This window comes from Apteryx rowi, unplaced genomic scaffold (genome assembly GCF_003343035.1).
Source record: "Apteryx rowi isolate R43461 unplaced genomic scaffold, aptRow1 scaffold_3, whole genome shotgun sequence".
Classification (NCBI taxonomy): domain Eukaryota; kingdom Metazoa; phylum Chordata; class Aves; order Apterygiformes; family Apterygidae; genus Apteryx; species Apteryx rowi.
In genome coordinates this window covers 9,275,151-9,301,762 of record NW_020449418.1, presented here as the reverse complement: position 1 = coordinate 9,301,762, position 26,612 = coordinate 9,275,151, and the positions used below count along the sequence as shown (strand labels likewise).

General features: G+C 35.1%; 1 protein-coding gene across 10 annotated transcripts in view; it reads right to left on the bottom strand.

The window, feature by feature from the left end:
• EXOC2 (exocyst complex component 2) overlaps nt 1–26,612 on the bottom strand; it is a 144,628-nt gene that overhangs the window by 39,002 nt on the left and 79,014 nt on the right. For all 10 annotated transcript variants that reach the window (XM_026069868.1, XM_026069866.1, XM_026069869.1 and 7 more), the window contains 10 exons: nt 24,537–24,605; nt 24,050–24,207; nt 20,885–21,006; nt 16,410–16,471; nt 12,774–12,854; nt 11,642–11,701; nt 10,683–10,744; nt 9,696–9,762; nt 7,453–7,569; nt 3,462–3,603 (listed from right to left, as the gene is read on the bottom strand). In XM_026069868.1, the coding sequence (XP_025925653.1) occupies nt 3,462–3,603; nt 7,453–7,569; nt 9,696–9,762; nt 10,683–10,744; nt 11,642–11,701; nt 12,774–12,854; nt 16,410–16,471; nt 20,885–21,006; nt 24,050–24,207; nt 24,537–24,605 (940 nt within the window). The remainder of the gene's footprint in view (nt 1–3,461; nt 3,604–7,452; nt 7,570–9,695; nt 9,763–10,682; nt 10,745–11,641; nt 11,702–12,773; nt 12,855–16,409; nt 16,472–20,884; nt 21,007–24,049; nt 24,208–24,536; nt 24,606–26,612) is intronic.

The window sequence follows — 26,612 nt, the reverse complement described above, 5'->3', positions numbered from 1 at the left end:
ACTATCAATGTTACTTAGGGCTGTAGATAGTGTTACTTATTATATTTTACATACATACACATATATATAAAAAATACTATATGTGTGTGTGTATATATATGTGTGTATGTAAGTATGTATGTATAAAACCTTCTGTGAGTTGTGCAAAGAAAGTAATCAGTAACATTAACAGGCTGTCATCCCTAGAGTGTGAATGGGACACATTTCACTAAAGCCTTTTGCAAATACTTGCTGAAAGCAGAAGACTGAGGGATTTTGTAGGGTTCTACTTCAGTTTCTGGAAAGCTTAATGGTCTAGTGAGTACAAGTCTTTTCTGTCCTTTTATTTTCAACTCAAGCCTGTCTCTCTTTTGTATTATACCTTTCAATCCATTCCTGTGTTAATTCTATTTCTAAATCCTACCCTGTCCTAATTTACCTTTCCACCTTGCTCAGCCAGTCCTGGATTCCCGCTTTGTCCCACCTTGGCTCCTTGCTTGATCTCAGTCTTTGTCCACAAGTTTTCATTTCCAGTCTGTTCCTTCCCTTCTAGTTTCCTTATTTTCTACTCACATTTTTATTTCTCCCCATGAACAAWTGCATCTACCCCAAAGCACTATATTCCTGATATGCTAGATCTGGTATTATCTGCATTTTATTCAAGCTTTCAATCTCTTCATTATTCTAGGAAACAGCAGGGGGAGCATCAAGAATAGGAGAGAAAGTCTACTTGCTAACGCCTGACCTCACACAATACAATTGTTCAAAATAGTTGCCATCTTGAAGCTCAGGGCTGGGCAGCAGCACAGAATGATCAGAAAATCTTAATATTATTCCTAACCAATTCCTGAGTGTTTTCATACTTAACACTTTTCCAAATTATCCTTTGCGAAAGTTATATCCATGATATCAACACGACCCCACTCTGGTCAAGCTCTCTATCTCAAGATGGAAAGCTTGAAAATATCAGACTATCTATGAAATTATTTACCTGTTTTTGTCTTTTAAATATGGGTAAATCAATGTCTTTTCCCTCAGCCTTCTTTTCTGAAACAACCGTTATTGCCAAAATTTCCCTTTTTACTACCACTAGCACTATTTGAAAGCTAATGTGGAAACACCAGATGAAAAACTTCAGCCTGTTATGGCTTGGCGATCAGAAGTAGTTTCCATCAAGGACCATCAAGTAACTTTAACTATGCAACATTATATGTCATTGATAGTATCACTGAGGAACACAAATGAGAACTAAATGTTTTGCCTTGCCAATGCCCTCAAGTTTTTTTCTGTTATAGAAATGAGGTTACAAAATTCAAGATCTACATCAGTCAAAAGACTCAGATCAAATCTTTAAATCTTGCAGTCAAAGATTACTGAAGAACAGATATTAATTTCAACTGGACAAATACATTTTTCTCACCAAATCAATGAGTTGATCATTTTAATAAAACCTAATAGCTTGACACAGTGTAACCTACTACCAGTCATCTGTATGTTATTTTAGTTTAATAAAGTATACACTTTTCATACTACACTTGGAGATGAGCTGGAAAGCAGGGGTTTTTTTGTTTTTTTTTTTTAAGAAAAAATGAAAAGATAGCATGTTGTAGCAGCACTACAGATATTGACCGCATCTTTTAGATTACTTAAGGGTATTATTTTCTCAACTGTATTCTTGGTGCACACTTAAATTTTGTTTGTGAATTCTATTTTATTGAAAAAAAATCAATAATGTGCTTGTTGAATGATTTTTCTTGTTGAATACTGGATAAAATCAAATTCTCACATGTCCTATGAAGAGTACTTCTTTTTCAGTCCTTTTCAATAATGAAGTTCATCCATCTCCAAGAAGGAGAACTTCCCAGTCACTTACTAATTTTATCTTCAGAGCCCCAAATATTTTCAGGATTAACTAAGCATTGCTGTAAGCAAACAAACCTAAGGTACTCAAAGTTACACTTTTTATACTAATAGTCAATATGGTACATTTGACAGGATTTATCCAACAAAAGGACAGATCATCATGGTGGAGAGGCAAAGAAGTGACTTTACGTCCCTTAACACCTCTAGCTTGTGGATAAACAGGGAAACTTTTTATTACTTTATATTCACACCTGTTGGCCAACAGTATGATATGTAACTCTGATCTTTAACGTTCACCAGCTTCACTTTGAATTTTGTCCAAAAGATGCAGAAAAAACATGTAAAACCAACAATAAACTGGACAACAAGCAGAGTAAGGCACTCCCCAATAGAAATTCAGCATTCCCTCTAAATGAAAAGATACTACAGAGCAATCCTAAAGACAACGTGAGCCTAGTAAGTAGATCCCTGTGCACTAAATCAAGAACTGAGCGTATAAAATGCTGACGCTGACACAACAACCTTTTTCTCTGTCTCTTTGTTAGCTGGTAGGAATACAATCATGCCAAGCACAAACATACTTCAAACATAATGAGGAATTATATAAAATTATATATAATATTTATATAAATTATATTAAGATTATATATAAACTGTGTTAGAGCATATATTCCAAGCACAAAAGTAGTAACGAAAGACAGAAGAAACACTTTTCTCAAGCATAATAAACCCTAAGGTCTTCGTGTTTTTAGGGCCCCAAGAGTAAGTACTGGAGCTCTTGATTCAGATTACAAATCTGTGTTTTCTTGTAATCACCTCCTAACAAATTTTAAAGTACTGCATAATTTCTACTAACTTTGCCATATACAATTCTATGAAGTTATCGATAGACCAAGAAAGTACAAAGTGTCATGTCAAACACTGATTTGTTGAAATGAATACAAGATCACTTTCTAAATTCCAAGTACTATATTCAAAATATAAGTGATTTAGCAGTATTAGTTTTAGATATGATGAATTACATGTTCAAGAGACCTAAAAGTTAAGAATGTGCACAGTATTAATCTTCTGAAAAATCAGTCTCATTTATATTAAGCACCTTTAAAATGGAGGCTCTTAAAGCAACTAGTTAATGACTAAATATCTCAGTCATTCTAAGTACTTTATAATTGCCCTTTCTTTGATGGTTTAACATTAGTTGCTGAACCACTGTTATAATGCATATTTTCTCATAATTTTACCTTTTCAGAACTGTAATTACATCTATTACAAAAGTGGCCAGATTCTTTGGAAAAAAATCCAAACAATCTCAATGAATTTCATAAGAAAATAGCAAAGATGTCTTTCATAATTCTTCCTATTATATATAAGCAATGAAGCAAAATAATCACAAAAAACAAGCATTAAAGAGATTATCAATGATAAAAGCTGCTCTAATCATCTGGGGTATTTGAAAAATGATTTAGGAATTAAGTAAAATCACTGAGAAAGAATTTATAATAAGATCTTGTCAAAAGTTAAAAACACAGACTAGAAAAAAGTTTTAAATTGTACAGTATATTTTAACTCCTAGCAATCATGGCTAAAATAGTTTCAGAGTTTAATAAGCAGATATTTACCTGCTGGAACAAGACAATCTTTCCAATCAAAATATCCTGCATAAATGCCAGGTTCTAATGACCCAACTATAGGATCTGCCTTGGATTCAATGTACATTTCAAAAAGTCTTTGGTCCAGCTCTTTCAAGGATTCCATGCTAACCTAAAAGAAAATCCAAAGAAAGAACAGAATATATAGTCATTAATTATAAGAATTGCATCATACACCCAAAACTTAGTTTTTCTTCTTTGATTTTCAGCAAAAAGTAGCAATTACTTAAACATTCGATTCATAATTAACGTATATAAAAATGTAGGCATTTCCATATTATCACTCCATGCTAGCCAGTCCAAAATCCTTTTTCGATTTGTGGTCAGCTACAGGTATTTTCTGGAAAGGTGCAAGAAATGCCAGAGTTGGCAGACAGAATTATAATTGCCTAATGGCAGGATTTTTTTCTGCCTGTCAGGAGGTATAGATCTTGCACCAGCTTAACAACTGAATTTTGCCAGTGCTTTAAATACGATCATGCCCATAATAATTTTGTCATGAAACATGACAGTTTACTTAAAATAATTATAGTCCACCAACTCTGATATTACAATTTATCATTTTCTGCTCTATACTTGAAAATACATAGATTTATTAAATAACCTCTGATTTCTGAAACTGTCCATGTGAACTTCCCCACACTACTTTAAGGTCTCTCTGTACAACAGGTGCAGAAGCTGCAGCTCATGAACAGCTGTCTATTTAACAGATCTCAACACGATTTTTCAATACTCCACAAAACTTGAACACACTGAAAGCCAGAGGAAATGTGAACATTTTTATCACTATATCTGAACAACTTTAAATTTTATACAGTTCTATTTTATTAAACATATGTTGCTTACCTATATTATTACAGCTTCTAAAACAATTGCAGGACACAATGCACATCATAAAATGTTCAAGTAAAAAGTCAGTATCTTAATATTGTTACGGATTTGAAATGCAAATTAAATATGCTGAAAATGTCAAGTAATTTCTGCTTAAGTGTATTTATGTTTATGAGTAGGAGACTAAGAGATAGGCAAGTAAAGTTTTTAAACTGTTGCTCATTTTTCTCAAACACTAGGGAGAAAGCAGATATATAAGGTCTGACAATTTCCAGAAGCAAAGTGGTTTAAATGGGGGGAAGAAGGCCGTGTTCTAGACCAGTTCCAGAGCTAGAAAGAAAGAAAGAAAGAAAGAAAGAAAAGAAAAGAATACCAATTCCTTATCATTGCTTTCTCTGTGAAAGAAAGACTAAAGGTTTAATTCTACAAGCCGCAGAAGAAGGGATGAATCATATTCATTACAGGGACATCTCTAAAGTTTGTTCTCTTTTGGCAAAGATGTATCTATATCCCAAAGAGGGGATTTTCAYGAGGCACTGAGAATTTGCCCTGGGCAAAGACCACGGCTGTATTTTTCTCCTTTCCCTTCCACCTCACAACATGCCAACATCACATTTGAAAATGAAGGATACAACCAAAAATGTACAAAAATCTCATGAAACCCTCATTTTCTCCTTACACAGAATCGCAGAAATGTAAACCGGGATGGATTTCAAGAGATTATTCAGTTCATTTTCTTATGATTAGGCAGGATAACTGTCCTTAGACCATTCCTGTTTAAGGTTGGAGCTAGTGGGAAAAATAAAATGGAAGTTCCATTGGGAAATCCCTGCAAACATACACTTGTTTGAAGAATACCTGTGAAACCACAGCTCCAACTGTCCTGAACAAAGTGTTTTAGAATTAATCAATTCTCCCTTCCACTTTTGCAGTCATTCAATACAAAAGATCATCTGCATAGTCAGTACAGTTGTTTTGCATGTTAGTCCTCTTTCAACTGTTTTGAGTTCAATGCACACTTGTGTAATGGTGGGTAACATTGTTTTTCAGCTGTTGGAAAGATTACAAGAAAGAATGAACAATTCATCTGAATCTTCTTTTGAGCCCAGGATTGGGGAGAGGGGTGGGGGGATATGTCCTCATGTCCTCAACAACATCCATTATTTTTACCCATTTTCCTGACTCCTAAGTGGAGTAAATACTCTAAAAAAAAAAATCACTTTTCTCATTGTTATCTTTCTGCTGTGAACTTCCCTGTAATTACGGTTTTCCATTTTTGCATTAAAGCCATTTTGAGCCTTTATCTTAGCAACAACTCTGTATGTTACATCTGCCTAATCTGAACATCAGAACTTTGGAGACATTTTTATCCAGAAGCTTAATCAACAACCTAGGATAAATGTTATGGGATACCCGCATTTTTCTACTTCCTAATTGACTAAAGAAAGTGATGATAAGTTTTATTAAAGGATCTCCACAAAAAAACATGTTAAAAAGAGCAATGTAGAAATGAAACATAATTACTAATCCTGAATAAGTATTATAATTTGGCCATTTTTATGTAACTTAATATTTGGACACATTAAGAAAAAGATGGTAATAACAAATACTTAGAATATAAGAAAATCTTCTTAGTTACCATTTTACATTTTCTTTATTTCCAGAATATTTAGAGAATAATTCTCTGCTAACAAATGCAACTTGGAAAAAAAACCCCAAAAGATAGTTTTGACCAACACACACTATGAAGTTGCACCTTAAAATTCAAATTATAAATCTAATGAATTAAAATTATAGTTTTGGGTCAGTCTTGTTAGATAAAAGCAAATCCTCTTTTTTCAAAAAATTTGCCAGTTCTTTTTTGCAAAATTTTTTATCTGATAAATAACTAACTAAATAAGGAAACTTACAGAAATTTACGTGACAGGAGAAACAGTGAAACAATCACCCAGCCCCCCCTAAACCCTACATTTATCCCTGTGAAGTTCTAGCCTCCCTTAAAATTAACAAAAGATTCAAAAATGGCCATCTTAAGATGACTGTGTAGCTACCCAAATCCTCCCAGCTGGAATCACTGATTGATATGTACCATACAGGCAGTAGTGCATCGGTCACAGTTTTCAAAGGGTTAACGTAGATTTGACATAGTCACAAATTATTCTGCAACTTCAACATTAGAATTTTGTCATTTATAAACCTACCAGACTTTTAAAGGCAATACTTCGATGTTGCTGTACAAGAGACAGTGCTTAATACATAACGGATGCCTCATTTGCTTATACAGTCAACGCTTGCTTTTATAGTCAACATACTATCTGCACCTAACCCAACTCAGCTCTTCATTGCCCAGCAGCAAGGAATGCTGATATCCAGAATAATTTTGTATGCTATACTAACAATACAAATCCTATCAACTCCACTTAAATGCTATTCAAAATTACTTCAGCCACAGAAATTCAAACAGTATTCACACAGAATTAGACTAAGGATGTACTATAAAGTAGAAACATCAGTTTGGAGTGAAATATTTATTCTATACTGGAAGAGGTAACATTTTACTTCCAAACAACAAAAGTTTCTGAAAATAAACTAMGTTTTGATCCTAAGGATTAAGTCACAACATTTCTCATAAAAAATGATTAATCTTTACAAAAAGGAAGGAAAATGAGACAGCCACTGCCGCCCACTTTGACATTTTCGTTCTTTGAAAAAAAGAAAAAAAGATCTGGTTTATGAACAACAGCTATCAGTAATACAGATTGCCAGATGAAATAATTTATCATGTATATTTTTGAGATAATAATCTTTTATTCTTTGCATCAAGAAAACACAGTGACATTAAACCGCTTTACTTAGAAATCTGATAAGCTTTGCCAGTGAGCATACAAATCCTGAATAAGAGGTTGCATTTTCTGTACTAGCTATTTCAGCCATACAGGAGCACACACAGCCATATCATCACTGTTGCTGTGTCCCTCAACTGATGCTTGGAATCCCACTCATTTGTAGAGGGCTTACTCAAGAGTCATTCTGGCTGTTTAAACACTTGCACTTAATTCCCACAGAAAGTAAAACAAATAAAAACTGTTTCATTCAAGTAATGATACTTTATTTCAGTGTTCTTACTTACTTGAGTTATTTTTTCAACTCCTTGAAAGCCATGTTTCTCAAAATGTTCAGCTATATTTAGGAAGGTATGACGTTCCAGATAGCGGCAGTTACTGAGTGCAATTAAAAGCCTTTGTTCCTAAAAGTGTGTTTTAAAAGAAGAAAAGTATAATGATTACAAAAACTATCAGAATGGCCAATACCAAAAATGTGTCAATTTTATTGACAGGGTGGCAGACGAGGGACAGGGGGCAGTTGTATGATAAACATGCATATAAATAAAGCGGAACTGACAAATATTTTTGTCAATAAAATTCTAAGAACTGAGCAAACATCAGGCATAATGATTAAACCTGTATGTTCTTTCTTATGAGATCTGGAGTATTCACTGGAATATCTGTGACTAATACAGAACCATGGTTAAGACTCCTTTACAAAAATAAGGTTTGGATGGCTTTCCAGGAAGATGTTTCTGGCTTTTACTTTGTTTCTAGAAATACGCTAAGAATTATGACCATCATAAAATGAAACCAAATACCGTCTTCACTTTCATATGAAACTGGCTAAAACAAGGGAAGCAAAACAGGTACTGAACAAATGTACTTGCCCATTCTGAAATATTAGAGGGTTCAAAAGTAACTGATATAATTTCAGCAGTTAATTTGAAAAATTCTAAGTTACTCTAACTTATCTTTGTTCTTCACTGATTTTTTTTTTTTTTTAATCACAAGATCAATGTATTTCACAATATGTTTTGGAGTTGAGATACCAGAACTGCCTTTCCCTGACTTTGGTGCAACAAGGTGTAGTTTCCAAACCGGAGACAAACAACCAAATAAAAAGTTAGAACTACCCAAACTACAATCTTAATTTTAATAATGACTTTCTGTGAACCTTTGCACAAACTATTTAGATTCAGTCTTCTCTCTTCCCTCTCCTTCCCCCATGATGGGGAAAATTTTTTTTTACCTCAGATGGCAGTTCAGGATCAACTATAGCAAATACATTGAAAACAAAATTATTTGGCAATGAAATAATCATAATCATAGTGGAGATCTGATTAAGAATGATAAGTTGTTTTCACCCAGAAGCATTCCCGACAGCTTTGTCTTCCAGTAATATAACTGGATGAGTAGTATAAAGATGTGCGTTGCCTACGTTTTTAAATTATTATCAATTGGTATACAGAGTATTCAAAAAATAAGCATTTTAAAAGTACAGTGAAAAATCTTACATGGGTCACTTACTTCCTCTCTTCTCATTAGTCAACTGGGAAACTGAATATAAAGCGCTCTGCCATTTACAGAAGAAAATTAATATGATACTGTAGAAACTAAATATTTTTTAACTGGCTGATTTTTTTTACTTAAAAAAAGTTGCACCTTTAGAGATGAGGGAGAAAGGTGGGAATAGCCACAAAAAGGTACTTTGTGAACAATTAATTTCAAAGTTCATGTATTGTAAGAATAAAATGACACAAAGTGCAAACTATTATAATCTGGAACTCAGAAACTTGGTCTAATTTTGCAATCTGTGATTATTTATTGCAGTGGAAATGCTAACTGTTTTTGTAAATGTGGCAAAGCTGGACTTCCGACAAGATTTAAAATCTGTATAAGTAACCACACAAGAGATTCTCACTAGGTTTCCTGCAGGGAACAAGTGCATTTTTTCCATCAGTCGTTGGGTTGGAAGAAAGCACACTAACCACCATTTAGCAATCAAAGTGCTAAGAATATTAAGAACCTTTTTTTGATTTCCTAAAAATAACTTTAAAAAATGCAGATAATTAATACTTTCTATCAATAATGTGAGTTTTGGATGAAAACTACATTACACTGAATATCTGTATCTTCATGTGTTTTAAAAAATAACTAATAATCAGGCCAGGTCTTATCATTTAAAACTTAAGTGATACATCAAAAGTCAAATCCTCCTATGTTTTAAAATCAGTGCTATTTTCCTGAACTCAGTCGTGGTGTTTCAGTTTCTGAGGGGACCTGGTTTCAAAAAATGTTTTCATTAGTTATCTTAAGATAGCATACTAAGATACCATAAATAAACAATGTTTTTTTAAAATAGCCTTATATTCAAGCCTTATATATTTACATTTTCACAGTGTATCTAGGAAATGCCTCTGGAATACACAATTGATTTCTAAAAAAGACAAMCCAAAACCCCCAAACACTTAATAAAAACACGGACCACATTCTAGGAACTTCGAGAAGTTTCACATCAGCTTTTAAGAACAGAAGCCAAACTTACTGAAGAAAGGCTTGAGTCTTCATGAATGCTTCCAAACAAATCTGGAGATGAAACATCAACTGCAAGACTAGGAATATTGTTTAAAAAGTGAGTAGTATAGTGATTTTGATTATGTGATACATAGTAGATTCGAATTAACAGTTGGAACAGAAGACTGGAATCTTGTTTCAAACTCTCTCGCACCAGATGATAAAGCAGCACAAGCTGCTCAATTTTTCTAAGATGTCCAGAAAGCCATCAGGCGCTTTGTGGACAGACAGTACTACTTCAGCTGCAGACCTTCCCTTCTCAAAGTATGTTCACCTTGTCTAATTTCTTTGGTTTGCTGCAGATTCTGATCTGTTTTCTACACCTATCCAGCCAACAGAGAGTCATCCAAACAGAAAATAAAAGTGGCCTTAGGGGAACAGTTAATTTGCCTCTCTCTAATGCATGCTGCRGGGACTAGTATTTGCCAAGCCTCTGGCTTTTAACAAAGAAATGACTGGTGCTCTTGGAAACTCAGGCTCTTCTGACTGCTTCTGACTCTGAAATAAGTGGTTCATGTGCAATTATGGAACAAAGCTAAACTTTCAAGAATTTACCAGAACTACTGATAGATCCAGTCAAAACAACAGGGAAGAGGTGTAAAGCAGAGGCTGTTCCTCCATGAGTAGACGTTACTTAGTGACAAGGAGAACTCATTCCATGTAAGCTAATGCCAAAAACAACATACCCACGTCTAAAGAATACTACAACTCCTGTCACTGAACAAAATGGAGTAATTAATACTATATTTCATTATTTTGGGCAATATTTAGTACATGATGTCACTCTATTTTGGCATAAAAAGCATCTACTCTTATTTCAAAGCATCACTAGCCAGAGGCAAAAATATTCATAATAAATGTTTAGTATTAAAGGGGGAAAACACTACCAACAAAAAAATTTGAGATTGACATTCACAATTTCAGAATACTACCATTGGCTCATGTTTATTTTACTTACTGTGCTGTATCTATGTCACCATCAGGTTTCGTGCTCAGTTGTTCCATACAGTCTATAAAAACCTAGGAAACAATAAAACACATTCTACATTTTCTGCAAGACCCTCCCCATGAAAATCTCAAATTCACTTTTATTACAGTCAACAGAAGCAGAATGATCATCATCATCTTTCATTGCCTTAAAGCTTATATACATTGGTAGAGAAACATTTTAGTTATGCCTTTTGAATGCATATTTTAAATACTAAATGCATTTATTTTGCTACTCTCCATTTACATGTGGCAAAAAATTGGGGGGGTTTTGGTACTATCTTTCATCGTGCTAAGTGATCTCCATCACACAGTGCTAAAATTATGCGGTGATAATCTGCTGATTTGCAAAGAATGGATCATTAACAAATTTCAAGTGATCAATCTAAACAGAGATCCCAAGCAAACACCATAGAAGCATCACTAGAACCCATTTTTTGCTTTGGAACGTGACTTCTCAATTTCACAATACTATAATAATAGTTCATAAAACTAAAAGATTCTATTACCTTATTTATAATATATTTAAATAAATCATTTCATTTTTTTTTAAACAAACATTGGTTTCTAATACCAAAATTAAAAGCCAGATCCTCAGCAGATGAAAACTGCCATTGTCCCTTTCACTACAGTGGATCAGTGTTAGTTTACATCAGCTCAGCAAGTGTCCCTAAATCATGATGACTGCAGTTCAGTAAACTTCTTTAACATGTGATTTATCCCCCTTTGACAATTTGATATCATCAGATTCAGTTAGTAAGATGTACATATTTTTATAGTCAAACATTTCTCTGGATCCAAGGGTGTATTGGAGGAACAACATACTGTCATCACCTTAAGCTACCTTTTGGGAGGTAGGCAGGGTGCAAAACGCACTTTTTTGTTGCTCACTTGTGTTCACAATTCCATATTTTGAAATGTTTGAGTTACCTGCGTGATCCCAATGCTTAGCTGACACACATCCTCCTGTGTTTTCTGTTGCTGGAAAACCTGAAGATGCAAGTATATTATTTCATTGGAACAGCTTCATATGGCTTTCTTTCCAAGGAAATGAGGAAAGAAAAGCATTATTAAAGCTAGTTCCTTCCTTTTGTAATTTGGCTGTCAGAATCCCTGGAATCAGGAGAGCAGTCATACAGAAAAGTCATGCAAAAGCAATTTACAGCAGCCCTGAGCAACCTATTCCTAAAGAGATGACACAGTTATGGGAATGACTGCTGGGACATGATGCCTCCTAGCTGATCGGTTTTGATTTTTCCCTACCCTAAAAACAAGGAAAACAGGGAAAGAGAGTACATGCGCAGTTTGACAAGCATGAGGTGATAAATGAGGTGATAAAATTCTGAATGGAAAAAAGCCCTAGTACCGAGCACACCTGTTAAGTATCAGTGTTGGATAATGGAATTACAGCAAAAGCTCCCAGAGCATTCAAAGATATTTGCAGCCTGAGAGGAAGGATTCACCATGAAGTACACACTGCAGATTCTTTTGAAAAATATTCATCAAGAAACTGGATAAACTAGTCATAAAAGGTTAAAATAAGGGAGAAACAATACTCATACAGAGGGGCCCAACAGACTTTGGAAATTGTTAAGCTTCCTCACATCACTGAAACCAGAAAGAAAAGGTCAGTATCGCATACAATCAGGGTCTCAAGGTACTAAGTGGATAGAGACTACCAAAACTACTAATTTAGAATAAAATTTACAGAAGTAAAAATCCAGATTTATGTTCTGCAAGTGGTCTGGATGCAATATTTAGTTAAGACTGGGCTCCTGAGAATAGTTAACTTTTCTAATAAAGTCACATCTACTGCTATCTGAAAATTACATGAGTAGCATTTTCCTATAAGAAGAGCTTTAAAGATTTAAGTATAGTCTCATCTGCCCCATACACACACGATTCCCTCCCAAGCAAAGGAAATACGAACATAATTCTGGTAGCTAGCAGCACAGAAAAGAGTGTACATGAAGGAACCCTGTATCATTCTGCAAAAGTTCTTGTTCTGAAACCTAGTAATAATTTACATAAAAAGAAAATAAAAATATAAACCAATACTTACGCTGGCCTCTCCAGGTTTGCAGTCCAGCACAGTTTTAAGAGATTGTAAGGAATGGATAATACACTGTTCAAACTGGGATGGCTGAAAGAAAACAACTTTTTAGCTCCTAGATGAGCATGGTATGTAAAATGTATACTATACAAACATATAAAAATTCCCATCCGATACAGTAAGCTATTTATTTTCAGCTTACTCCAAATAAGGAAAAATCACATGATTCATATATTACAAGAAGATCCCTCTGTAATGATGCACTTTCATCCTTAAGTCAACAACCAAATTATTACAATAGATCAATGCACATTTTTCTCTGAGAGACTTCTGCACTGAACAGCCTCTTCTAAAAGTGCTGTGAAAAATTTTTATAGCTTGTTTGTGGTAGCATCTATAGACAACTACATTATAGATACCCATGACACCCCCCTTTAATCTAAGTTGGGATAGAATTTCACCTTGGATATCTGAAATTTCTGCATTTTATTTCAGCACCAGGTTTTTAAGAAAAACAAAAGAAAATTGCTCTCACATGGAGGAAGAGAAAGCACTGTTTAGGGAGGCTTTTTTTTTTATCTTCAGGTTCCAAACCTAAAGTACAAAGGTCTTGATGCATGCACCAATTTCACTATGAAAGTGCAAATGAGTTCACAGCATTAGACTCATTAGTCAATTTTTCCTTGCCTTCCTCTCTTCCCTGTTAAGTCACTCTTTTTTCTGAGACTGTCTGTTGGTATTAGGCCGGAAGCTGTTGAACAGGGCAATGTGAAACACAGAGGCGTCACCGTTCTAGGAAAAAGGCACATCATTCTACTGGATTTGGGTCAGACAGATGGACAAAAAGCATGTAAGTCATTCTAGATGTCAACCTGGTTTGCATCCAGAAGATAGTTTCGGGCATGTTGTTTGAATGCCATCCATTTGAGGCTAAGGAGAAACTTTTATTTCTGTAAATGCTGGGGTGGAGGAGGTGCACAAGACTGATGCCTGCAGGGCAACCTGAAAATCTTGAATAAAACCCAGTAAGATAATCTCTATTTATTACTTTTAGGACTGGCTTAAAAGAAGAAAAAATCCAACAGTTGAGTGCTGCTTCTTTTATTTTTGTTTTCACATAATAAAACATCACACTTCAGGAGAAGGAAGCAGTTCAGATACATTAGACTTTGGATACTATGAATTACAGGAAAGTTGGTTCTGTATCTTAGTGTTCTGTTGCCTGCAATATAAATGCTGAGCAGGTTAGCAGCCAGTATTTCCTAAGCATCTTAAAATATAGTTTCTATCTTAAGCCTAAAATGTCTCCAAAGGGACTCCCTCGTCCTTGTTTATATTGGTTAATTTTTGCTACAATATTACTACAATCAACTCTGCTCTAGTAGGCCATAATAATCTTGTGACTACAAAACTGTTACTACAAAACTTAACCACCTGCCACCATACAAAATTTGGCATGCCTTGATCATGGCAACTTGATGCAGTGCCTTAAAAGAGTTATCTATTAAAATACTGTACACAAGGAATTCATGGGTGATTTCCAAATACACAAGAGGCTGTTAAGCACCCTTCTGCAAAGATAGGTTATGATACAGCAAAAACATAAAGAATCAGAAGCTTTCTTGGCAGACCCTCCCCCCCCTTCCATTTTACTGAAGAATAAAGTGAAAAACAGAAAGATTAAGGGACTTGCCCAAGACAGTGGCAACTGAGATGAAGACTGCAAGTTATGAATCTGGTTGTAATATTCTAATTACCCAGCGACACTCCTTCCTACAATATGTATATTGTGATTGTTTCATTCCCTCCTACTCAACTTCAAACATATATTTATAGTAGCAAATAAGAAAAAATAAGCAGGAAAAAAAAAAGAAAAAGGTTGTGGAGCATTCTCTAAGATAATATACACAAAGCTGTGCTCCCTCCCACTGGCCCTCTCTGCTTTCGCAGATTGTTTTTAAGTCACACTTACAATGTGCTTGCTGTGTTTTAGCCATTACTCATTACTGTTTATTTCCAGAAAGCATCTCACTAATTTATTTGAATTTGGTTTCAAGTTATTTGTTGTTTGTGTAGGAAATCTCCTAAATTAGTTGCTTTTCAGTTCAATTTCTCATTATAACAGATAAGTGACCTATTTATTCAGCTACAGACCAATTCCATGGTAGTGTGCCTACTAAGTTATGAAGCTTTAGATGTGAACTGAACTTGTTGTGACCTTAAAAACAAATTCTTTACTTCAGTAAACCATCCCTAAAATAAGATGCTTAACAATGAAAGCTATTACTGTTTATCTCAGCAAAATCATACTAAAGGTTAGCAATAATTGTTCTGACACATTTAAATAACCTCACTTAAGGCAGAAAGTCATGGTACATATCTTTATGCCCATATTTAATCTTTTTATCTCTCAATATGTGACAGAAATCCACAAAGGTTTTATTTTTGCATATATTTTTAATATATGAATAGGGTCCCCTAYAAATCAATGAGTAGGTGAGCTTGGATAGGGGAAAAAAAAAGTACTTTGTCTATTTTTTATATAATGTATTTTAGATCCAGTAATTCATCATGGACTGAAATATATTGCATAAATTTTGGTTAAAAAAATGAATTATTGCAAATACAGACCTCATTCTAGAAGTCTGCTTAAAAAATTTTCTGATATGTAGGGATAAAACACTAAAAAATTTAAAAAATTAAAATGAGAGGTTTGGGAAAGTGAGGGTTATTGAGATTTTGTACCATATATGAAACACATGAAAATAAACTGCTATGTAAAAAGCAATTTCTAAAAAGACTGTCTTATTCTATTAGTAGTTGCTATTTGTTTTGGGCAGTTTCACTCATAGAAAATGGAGTTCATCAAGGGGTTTTTCAATACGAACCTTGCACACACAGAGTATGTACCATCAGTGTGAAAAGAAATACAGATACCACTCAGGAGGGGAAGTGGCAAAGTCTCCAGATGAATGGGAACTGGTTAGAATATAGACTTCAGAGAATTTCTTTGCAATAAGTAGTGCTAAAAAGCACTCTTTTTACAATTCTGTTAGAGCCATTCCCCAAGTAAAACAGTGCTGCTTTTGAAAGACAAGACAATATGCATTTCAAAGACCAAAATCAAAAGTTTCCTGTGTTCCCTGTTCGTGCCATCTGTGGAAGTAAAAACGTAGTAGGATATGAGTTTTCATTTTATTGGTAGCATGTCAATACTGCACATCTACCTCAAAATAATGTTCTCTATGATCATCCTAGCACAATTAAGGAGTTATTTTATCAGTAACTTTACATTCTTGTTTGCACTTTAGAAAATAACATTATATAGTAATATCATTGTCATGCAATTTTAAAATGACTTCAGGCATAACAGTTTAAGAAGTACAAATAAAAATCTTGAAAGAGGAAGAAAGAAAAAATGACTTTGCATTTGATCATTCGGTGATGGGATCTATAAGCATATAACTATCTAAACAAAAACCATTGTATCTTTCTACATTTTCATCATATTTTAATAAAACTACAGCCACCTCTAAGAACACATAGAGACAAAGTCCCAAATAATGCAAGTTTTTGGAAAATATACGAAACACTTTTGTAACACTCGTGAAAAAAAGTGCCTATAAGACATGCAAGTATACCCACCAAAGATGTCAAACCTTCATTGTCAACAACCCAGTCTTCCTTTTCAGCTAACCTCTTTATATCTGTGTGAGAGAGAAAGAGAGAGGGAGGGAGGGAGAAAGAGAAAGAGAGAGAAAGAGAGAGAGAAAGAGAGAGAAAGGGAGAGAAAGAGAGAGAAAGAAAAAGAGAAAGAGAGAGAGAAAGAAAGAGAGAAAGAAAGAGAGAGAGAAATGTCCATTTTCATTATTGAAAACTCCTTGAACTTGAAAAGATAAACCACAGACACTGGGACTGCAATGACTAGGCATACAAGCAAATAGCTTCAAAGTTTTCAGCCTTCTCAGATGACTAAGAACAGAACATCTACACGACATGCTAGTCACTTCATGTAGAGAAGCATATCAGGGCAAGGGTTGCACGAAGCCCACCTTTACTGGAAAGCTTTAAGTTAAAGAAATATTGTGAAGGCTATTGAGAAAGGCTTTGTTTTTTTGGTTCCTAGACTATTTTATTGCAGCTCTTAATTAAAAATAGATGTACAAGTGCCTAGCCTTTTAGCAACTAAAAAAAGGACAGCATATAATTAATATTTAATATCTATAAAGAGGCTTAGAGTCCCCACTCAGAGTCAAGGGTTCATGATGCTAGACTTTCTTCAAAAATACATAAAGGCATACTGTATGTACTAGTTTGTCCTGAAAGGCTTAAAATAGAAAGAAAATGAAAGAAGAGGGTGAGATGGAAGCACTTATCAAAGATATAAACTCTGTATCTAACTATATATTTCAGGATATCCTCATTTATCCTTGAACTTGGTTATTCTGTACTGGAAGCTTTATTTATTTATTTATATTTAAAAAGCCCCTGTCATGGTATAAGAGCATATGCAGAAAGCACTCTTCTGCTCTACAAAAAGTTCCAACTTCTACAGGCTTACCTAAACACTGAAGCTAGCTGGAGTCAAGACAGGATGTGAATTCAAAGCTTATGCTCTTTAACAAAGTTCCTTTGTGGACATACTTATTTTGCAGCATCCCTTGTTTTGGCTTAATCAGCTTCTAAACAGAAATGTGATGAATTGTGCATAGTTCACAGGGGCTTTGACATACAGATTTCGCATCAGAACTGTATGTACTTCTTGAAATTCCCTTTTAAATATGAAATAATTCGGGTGAATTATCATCTCTCCCCCAAGCCCAAGAAAAGAGGCTAACTAATGCATGCTGAAAGGCATTTTTGTTGCTCTAGATACTTTAATTAGCTAAATTAAGGATAGCTTGGGTAAGGTGTAATATCCTGCTGTTCTACATCCCATGTAAGTACAGTCTTAGTGAGGATAAAAAGCATTAAAAGGGTTGCATGGAACAATTACTCTGCTCATTTTCCTATTTAGTAAACCTCTTATTCAACTGATAATTTTGTGAGGCTTTAGATTACACTGGCCAGCCTTTAATGCTTTTGCTGCCATTCCTCCTTCTCTGAATTAACACAAACACAAAAGAAACATATTACATTTATTTCTCATATGTCACTGTTCACCAAATTCCAGTCAAACACATTCACGTAAACCCCCTGCCTAATCTAGCATTCACATAATTTGGCTTGCATGACCTTTATGACTGGTGATCATACCCGAGATGGAAAGAACATAGATAGCTTCTCAGGGCCAGCATGAGTATATAGTGTTTATCATAAGACAACAAGAAAACCCGGTGCGTGGGCAGATGTATCCTATTTAAGCAGCTAATGGCAGAGTGCACTATTAAAAACTGTAACTGATCTGAATGCCTCTACCAACTTATAACATGCTGTAAGAGATGAGACTGAACTTTGTATCAGCAGTCTATGCAGCTCATATTTCAGAGAGACTGTAGAGGGAGATTCAAGCCCAGAAGGAGTCTTTTTGACTAATATATTACAGGTTATTATATTTGCGATCCATTAGGTAGCTTCATGAAAATATCCATTAACTGTTCTTTCACTGGTTCCCTAAAAGTAACAGCTTCTCCAAGGACCCAGTTGATATGGCCCTGTCCAGAAAAAAAAAAATCTAAACACATTCAACTATGCAATTTTGCTTTAGTTGGTGAAGAACAAAAGAAGAGATCTGCAGATAAATACACACAATGCAACAACATGAAGTCAGAATCACCAAATAGGCATGCATCTTTTCTCTTCTCCTGATTGATGGTATGGCCAATACACAGAACTGCTTCACTGACAGGAAATGGAAGAAACAGTTAAGGAAGGCTGGTAATATTGGCTAGATGAGAAATATTCATTATCCAGGCAAAAAATACCAGCATACTAAGGGCTCTGATCTTTCTGGATTCAAGAAAGAAAAGTGTGAGTAAAGATATCCAGACCAAATGGAGAATCATTCACATTCACACTGGTAAGTTTGCTTTATTAAAAAGCTAAGGTACAGAGTACTACAAGAGTTTTTTCTCCACAGAACTAATGTGACCAGCAATCAGGACATAAGATGCAGAAGTTCTGGATCTGAATAAAGAATTGGGCTATAGTTATGATACAAAAAGTTAGGCAGAACTAGAAAGGCAACAGGCTTTCTGGCTGAGAACTTCATCCTAATCACATACCAGAGCTCTCTGGCCCATACTGGAGAAGCTAGGTGCATAGCACCCAGGGATCTGATACACCAGGATTGTCAGCAAACTGGTTTGGAGCTAGATACTTCCTTTCTCTGAAACAGTCTTGAAACTGAGGAACCATTCACAGTTTCTAGAAAGAGGGCAGATCAGTCCAACAGGACGAAAAATGAACATTCATCACCAACTATTTACAATTCTTCCCCCTACCCTGCCAAAAAAAACAAAAAAAAAACGTAGAAAAAAACAAAAAAACAGAAAGCCAATCACGAGTGTGCTTGATGAGCAAGGACAAAATAGGTGTCCTCACACTTCAAGTGAAATCTGAGACAGTGGTAAGACTTTCCCTACAGTTTAAAAAGACGAGAACCTGTGTACTTTTATGGCCAACTAGCCTGATATTAATGCAGGAGAGACAAGAGACAAATAGAGAGACAAGAATACAACTCAAATCAACATGTGTCCATTTTATCAAATAAATCATAGCAGTCTTGTGGGTTTTGTCATTGAAAGTTTGGTTAAATAATGTAGCCACCTGTACACTTAAGGCTTGAGTAAAGCACTTAGCTTTATATGTCACCCTTCAATATAATGATAAATCATATGTTATAGATTAAAAATTATATTGAAAGATCCCAAAAAGGAATTGTCCATATAGAATGACCAAGAAACATGCGAGTTTATAACTAGGTTCTACAGGGATTAGAATAGCCTGATATTATTCAATATYTTGCTAACAGTTGAAGTGAAAGTTCCCCAGCTTTTCCCAATTAAATTTAGCAGACAAAGACTACCAGAGTGATCAGGAATGAGGAGTACAGGGCATTTGCACAGAAAGATATAACCTGGGTCCATTCAGACGAAGAATGTTATAATCCAGCCTTGGTACACTCAGAAACAAAGAATGAGGTTCGTATTATAGAACAAAAAACTGTACCCTGGAAATCTATAACCTAGCCAGTTTTAGTGATCATTCTTAAAATACAGTAAAGCACAAAATACTAGAGTTTCAAGGTAGCTAATGTTAAATGTAGAAAAGGGAGTAAAAGAAGATAATCTTGGTAGGTGTTAGTGGTGAAACAGATACTGGACAATGTAAAAGATACTTTTATACCACACTAAAAACTGAGGAAGGTGAAGAATAGTACACAGAAGTAAGTTGCAGCTTGGAAAAGAATATTTCCCTGGGATGTGTCAAAAGGAGGAGCAAAATGACACCTGATTGTGGTATATAATGAAACACTGGCTAATGAAAGTACTGGCTCCAGCAAAAAAATGAATAGCTGGAAATTTAATCTGCAGACATGCAAATATGAAAAAAAGGCATAATCTTTTGGCCAGGGTAATTAGCTTTGGGGGTGGGGGACCCCAAAACCTACCAGGTGAATTAGTGGATTACTCTGCCCTGAATTTAGACATGTGTTTATTTCTGGAAGATTTACTTTATTCAATTCAAGTTTTGGGCGAGAATAAAATATAATAAAATAAATGGAAGCATGGCCTCTGTTGCACACAAGGTTACATTAGATTTAGWGAATGTGTTATTGGCCTTGAAAATCTAGATATTTATGGCAAGAGCTGTGTAATGATAGGAAGTTCAGRACCAAATCATTAGTAAAAGGCCCTGGGAAAACCACAACTAAAATATTACATGAACTTTTTGTGTTTTGTTTTTTTTTTCCCCCCATTTTATAGAAGAACTCAAAAAAAGAAAATGTTTCCACTATGGAAAAGCTCCATCAGGAGATAAATCACCTGCATTTTAAAACTGTCTCAACCCAGAGCAGACAGATCTAACTACCATATGCATCAGATTAAGGGAAGAAAAGACTCATAATACAGAACACCGTCAGAAGAGTAAACACAGAGACTTGCAGCCTTTATTACCTTCAGCTGTGTGTTGTAAGGTCACTATAATGCAACGCACACGAAGGTCCAAAATAAGATCCTGGATGATCTGAAGCATATCATTGGGTATCTCAAGGGCCGTAAGAGACTCAGAACTAAGCCTGAAAAGCAAATAAAATGAAGCTGAAGTGTAAATCTGCAGGGTTTTTTTAAGCTTATAAGACTTCATAAAGTTTTGGGGTTTTTTTTTGTTTGTTTGTTTGTAAGTCTTCTGTGCATGTGAATACAGTAGCTGCATCAGCAGTAAGCCTTTGAAAACTTGTTATCCTAATAAGAGAAGATAAATTATTTGCTTAATTCAGATGCTGAAAACATGCAAATACAGGTTTTTTTCTTCTGTAACATTACAATAATGTCACCATAGAAACAGGTCAACTTTTCCCATTACTCTCTTGCCCTTCCGCACCTGCCTGCCTGGCGTCCATCTACTTTCTTATGAACTAAGAATAAGCCCTCTGGAGCAGAGGCAGCTTTTTTGCTATATTTATATAAATGCCTAGATCAAATCCTAGGTCTACAATGGGGATTTCAAGGTATTGTTTACTTATACTAGAACAGTAACAGTCATCAAGCTGCAATAAACAGTGATGCGGAGGTACATCAGATCACAAATGTATACAGAGTTAAGGTGCTAAAAAGAAATATAGCCCCTGCATCACCTGAAGAATGAGAAATGAATTCATTCACTGTTTTGCTCCCAACTTTGACTGGATCCCAATCATTGGCTATTGTAGCAGAGGATGGAAACATTCTTTTCTATTTTTCATGCAGGAATAGTAACACAATCATTGCTTACAAGGAATAGCATTTGAGCTTTTAACTAAAAGGCTGCAGTTGTGTTCAGCCTTTAGGTAGAGACACAAAGTGAGGTTTACTGCTTTTATCTAACACTTGAATATGTAAGCAAGCCTTTGCTGTTTCTTCTGCTGCTAACACAAGCAAGGTACATGTACTAGAAATTGCCAAAGAACAGAAGTAGGAATGTTTTCAGTCATCCACCTGCAGGTTCTAGTTCTTTACACTTGCTGTTGGGCATAAACCATCAAAAAACCACCTAACTGCATTCCAACTCTGCAATGTTATAACTCCAAAAAATGTTATTCTGATCCCGATTGCTGTTTGCTCAGCACAACTACTGAATTAGTAGATTATATAAATCTGCATTATCTCAGACAGCCAAGAAACACAGGATGTAAGCAACAGCCACCTGTGAGAAGTTTAAGTGACTTCAGACTGCATAAAAGTTCTGCACGTAGAGTTGATTTCTTTCCCAAGGGAGCACTCACCTTTCACAACCTTCAGACTTTCCTTTTCTAATATCACTTGCCCTACCAAATACATGTCTTTCTATTCCTACAATGAAGCAGAGGTCTTGCAAATAACATCTTCACCTTATTACATATTATTACTCTAAATTATCCTCTAGCACCTACCCATATTGCACAATGACAGTGGGGTACAAGTGAAAGCGCAGCCCCGCTTAAAGCTGTGTGATACATATATACAAGCAGAGAAATTAATATTGTRTAGCCCTAACTCCAATTTTTTGTTATCTGATTTTGTAAAGTTTAGCATTCTTGAATACAAGCAGAAAACACTAATTAATTTGTGAGATAACAAAACAGCAAAATCTTATCATGTGCTTCATAATGACTATATGTTGGAAGTTATAATGGTAAGACCTGAGCTATTACATAACTTTGCAAAAAATAGATGATTCATGAGAACAGTCCACCTTCTTTGACAGTGGGAGTCACAGGAGTTTATTAGCTTGTCAAAGAACACTAGGGCTTGAAAAGGAGAGCTCTATTACCTGCAGACCTTGTCATCGTTGTTCTGTACCCTATCATGGTCTTCAGTGCCTCCTTTCCAGATTGCCCCTGTTCTTCTCTACTTTTGACTACTTTTCATTTATAGCTCATTCCTGTAAAGTGCCAGCACAGGCATTAGTAACACTGTGAGGTGGGAAAAGAGAGTGCAAGGAAGAGAGAAGTTCCCCAACTCTCAGTTCTGGTATTTGTCACCAGAACAGTGGCCATAGGACAAGTGGGGAACCTCTGGAAAAAAGCCTTTATATATCCTATCATCTAAAATTGGCTCATACCTTGGATGGCAGGATTCTAGAGCAGAACCAACATTCAAAGAATCTGTTGGTTAAACTTCCAAGCCAACACCACACCGGTGCAAGCAGCAAATTTTAGAATTTTGTAATCTGAATGAAATTGGATTGCTTTTCATAAAAGGGCAATACTGATGTCAAAGCTTCTTCCCTCTCCCCCTTACAGCTTTCCATCAAATGGCAAATCCATTCCTTCTTAAACTGGAAGGTTTCCATAAAACTCAGTCAGAGTAAGAAACTTCACATTGAATTTTTTTTTCTGAATGGTTAATGTTCAGTTAAATGTTCAGAAAAATGTTAGACAGACTTAAGAGGTATCACTGCCAGCTCCATCTGCAACAGGAATTATCTGTACATGACTATACCCCTTTCTCTTTGCTCTCTGTGCTTTGCTTGTTATCTACTTTCAAACCTGCAGATAAAAAGTGCTGTACCATATCCAGGTATTACTGTTATTATACAATTTTTTGAAAGATATTGACAGTCTTTATATCCTCGATAGACAAATGGAAGCCAATTCTTTACATTTACTAAGATATTTTGCAATTAGTGATGTACATATTACTAAGTTTATGAACAAAATTACATAATTATAAGCAGAATGACATTATAAGCAAGAGTATCACCTTACATAAGACAACTGTAAGCTAAACTATGATTCAAGAATGACACTATTGCAGAGATGGGAAGATGCAATAGAAATGAAATGAAAGCAGACAATTGCAAAGCTGACCACTAAATTTACCCTAAAGAATCAAATCCCCTCTCATTCATGAAGTGTCTATGCAATGTCAGACAAATCATTTATTCAAAATCTTTCCTGAGAGGTTCTGAAAAAAAAAGGATCATTATGTAGTAAGGATACAACATGAGAACGTGAATTAACGTGAATTAAACTTGCACACAGAATCCCAAATCTGCCATAAGCTATTTTTTCTGACCCTACTTTTGAAAGCATTAATATTCTTACTATTTTTAATGCAGTAATTAAGACAATCTGACCATAGATAAACAGCTCCATTTACCTTACAGTCTGGATAACATGTGTTAACCACTGGCCGGAAAGTTCAGATTTCATCTCCCAGCCACCATACTGTCTTGATTCTCCTTCTCTGAGGCTAAATGGAAGCAAAGCTCCACGGATAAGTTTTATCAATGAGTGCATCACTTCCTGAATCATTTTCTGCAACAGATTAAGGGGGAAAAAAATCAATTAAGTGCTGTATGAATATGCTTGATCAGCTGTGTACTTACTATACACAACAGATGGGGCTCCACATGACAGAGAGTAGGGGAGAAGGAGGTTTAAGGGCATACACTTGACTCTGCAAGAGAGCTACCATTTAGAGAAGGCTGTGGCTTTTTCATGGCAGAGGTGAAAAGTATTTTTGAGAAAAGACCCATAACTTGGGGTGTCCAGCATGAAACAATTTAAGAAATCTGATCTTCAAGTTGGAAATCTTTCTATGAAGGACCACTAAAAGAAAGCAAGGTTTTCCCCCCTTAACTTACCTTGAAATCATTTTGTCTTTGCCTAGCATTTTTCTTTGATCTTTCCATTTGGCCAGATTTTTCAGCAGTCTTGTGAAAATGAGAAAATTGAAAAGTGTAAGTATCTCATAACCACTGTTGAAAATAATTCTGAAAAAAGGGGTTTCAAAGCGAAGAAGTGAAAACTGATCACTTACTTTGCAATGTACTTACAAAAACTCATGACATTTCAATAAGCAAAGAAAATATACATCAACAAATTTCACATATGGCAGGTCAGTCTGCTAATGCTTAATCCTGAGGAACAACACCCATTTAAGACAGAGAAAAGCATAACAGCAGTGCAAATAGTAGGAACTTCATGAGGTTAAAGTATTCTCATTAGAGTGTTAATGAGATCTAAACTGTATCATTCAATTGTGCATCAAGTTTGTATGAAGAAACTATTATGCTGTCAGCATGGAAGCTGCCTGGAGAAGGACATTGATGTAAAGTGAAAGACATGCCTTGGAAAGAGGGCAACTTGGAGTTACAACATGTACGTGGGAGAGTTGTTTTTTAAGGAACAGCATTTTGCTGAAAATTCTCTTTAAATAATTCAATTAACTGTAAAAGAGACTGCAAACTAACCAGCATCTTGATGGACAGTCCTCATTTTTGAAAACTGAGGAACGTGAGTAAACTTTGCATAAGACAGTTACAGTTGAAGAAAAACGTGGTTTGACTAATAGTCTTCCTGTTTGTAGTTCTAACCTTTTGCAGAGTCTACTGAGAACACAAAGCAAATTATACCGAAAAAGTTGTTTAAAATACTGGTTTACATGCAGATGTAAAATTTTATAGTTAAAATATCTCCTAATTTTATGTATGTACAGCAACATCTACTGGACAAGAGGTGCAATAGCATAACTGTAGTTAAATTTATTTTCCTCAAAGAGAACCAATATATTTCGGAGTCATTAACTAAATGCTGTATTTTTCCGATTACTTCTTCAGCTAAAACATTTTGTTTTTTAAGGTAAAATTAATAATTTCTAGCAAGCATAAATTAGAGAAAAAAACAAAACTACAACTGCATAACAGTTTTGGAAAATACATAGCAATGAAACTGTCTGTTGTACTTTAAAGCTCTGAATAGTACAGTTTCAGGCAAGCAGAACAATGCTCGAAAATTACTGCTGCATCTAATACCTACTTCTCTCTTTTAATGCCATAAAAAATAAAAAAGCTTGTATTCCTTTAAACCTAAGGTATGAACTTAAAATTCACACTGTTTTATAGTTGGATTAAAGAACAACAAAAAGTACAGAGATCTTTGATATCTTCTTTTTCTTTCTTAGTGGTTTCGTTGAAGACCAATCTTAAACCTTTCCTGCACAGACAGACCAAAACTATTTTGTGGTAAGACCAACGGTTACTATTCGCATATGCTACTTCACCTAGAGTGATTCAAAGAACTAAACTTTTTAAACTGTTGGAAATATCACGTAAATCTTTAACTGACAATATTTTAAGGCATACAGCTAACCTTTCAGAAGTAAAAATAAAATCCCCAGAAAACAAAAAACTACAACCTGAACAAAAGAAAATAAATACAGCTTATTATTTATAACTGGGGATTTTCTTTCTGCATTTTTTTATTCAAGTCCTCAAGACATTTGAAGTTAACCGAAATGACCCTCTAAGTCATTTTCACAGGACTTTTCTCACAAAACAGTAGCAATTGTTTTGCTTCCAGAATGGCAACAAATAGCAAGAAAAATGTTAAAAGGAATTTCTTTAGGGACAATTAAAATCTGTACGGTTTCTTACAGAAATACATATAAACCTTGTGTCTTGAATAATATGCTATGACAGAAATTCTTAGCTACTTTTTAAGAGGTTTTCTAGTTTATGGCAGCCCCTCCTCCCACACTTTCTCAGTTGATTTGTGGAATGCAGAGCAATTGAAAGGACCTGAGGGCACAGCCCTTCCTTCCTTTCCCAAGGTTTTGGCTAGGTCTTCCATAGCGACAGAAGGAACAGAAGAAATCAAGTGGCTGGGGGTGAATGTCTTCAAAGCTCAGAATCTAGCCCAACAGAAGTAGAGTACATGTA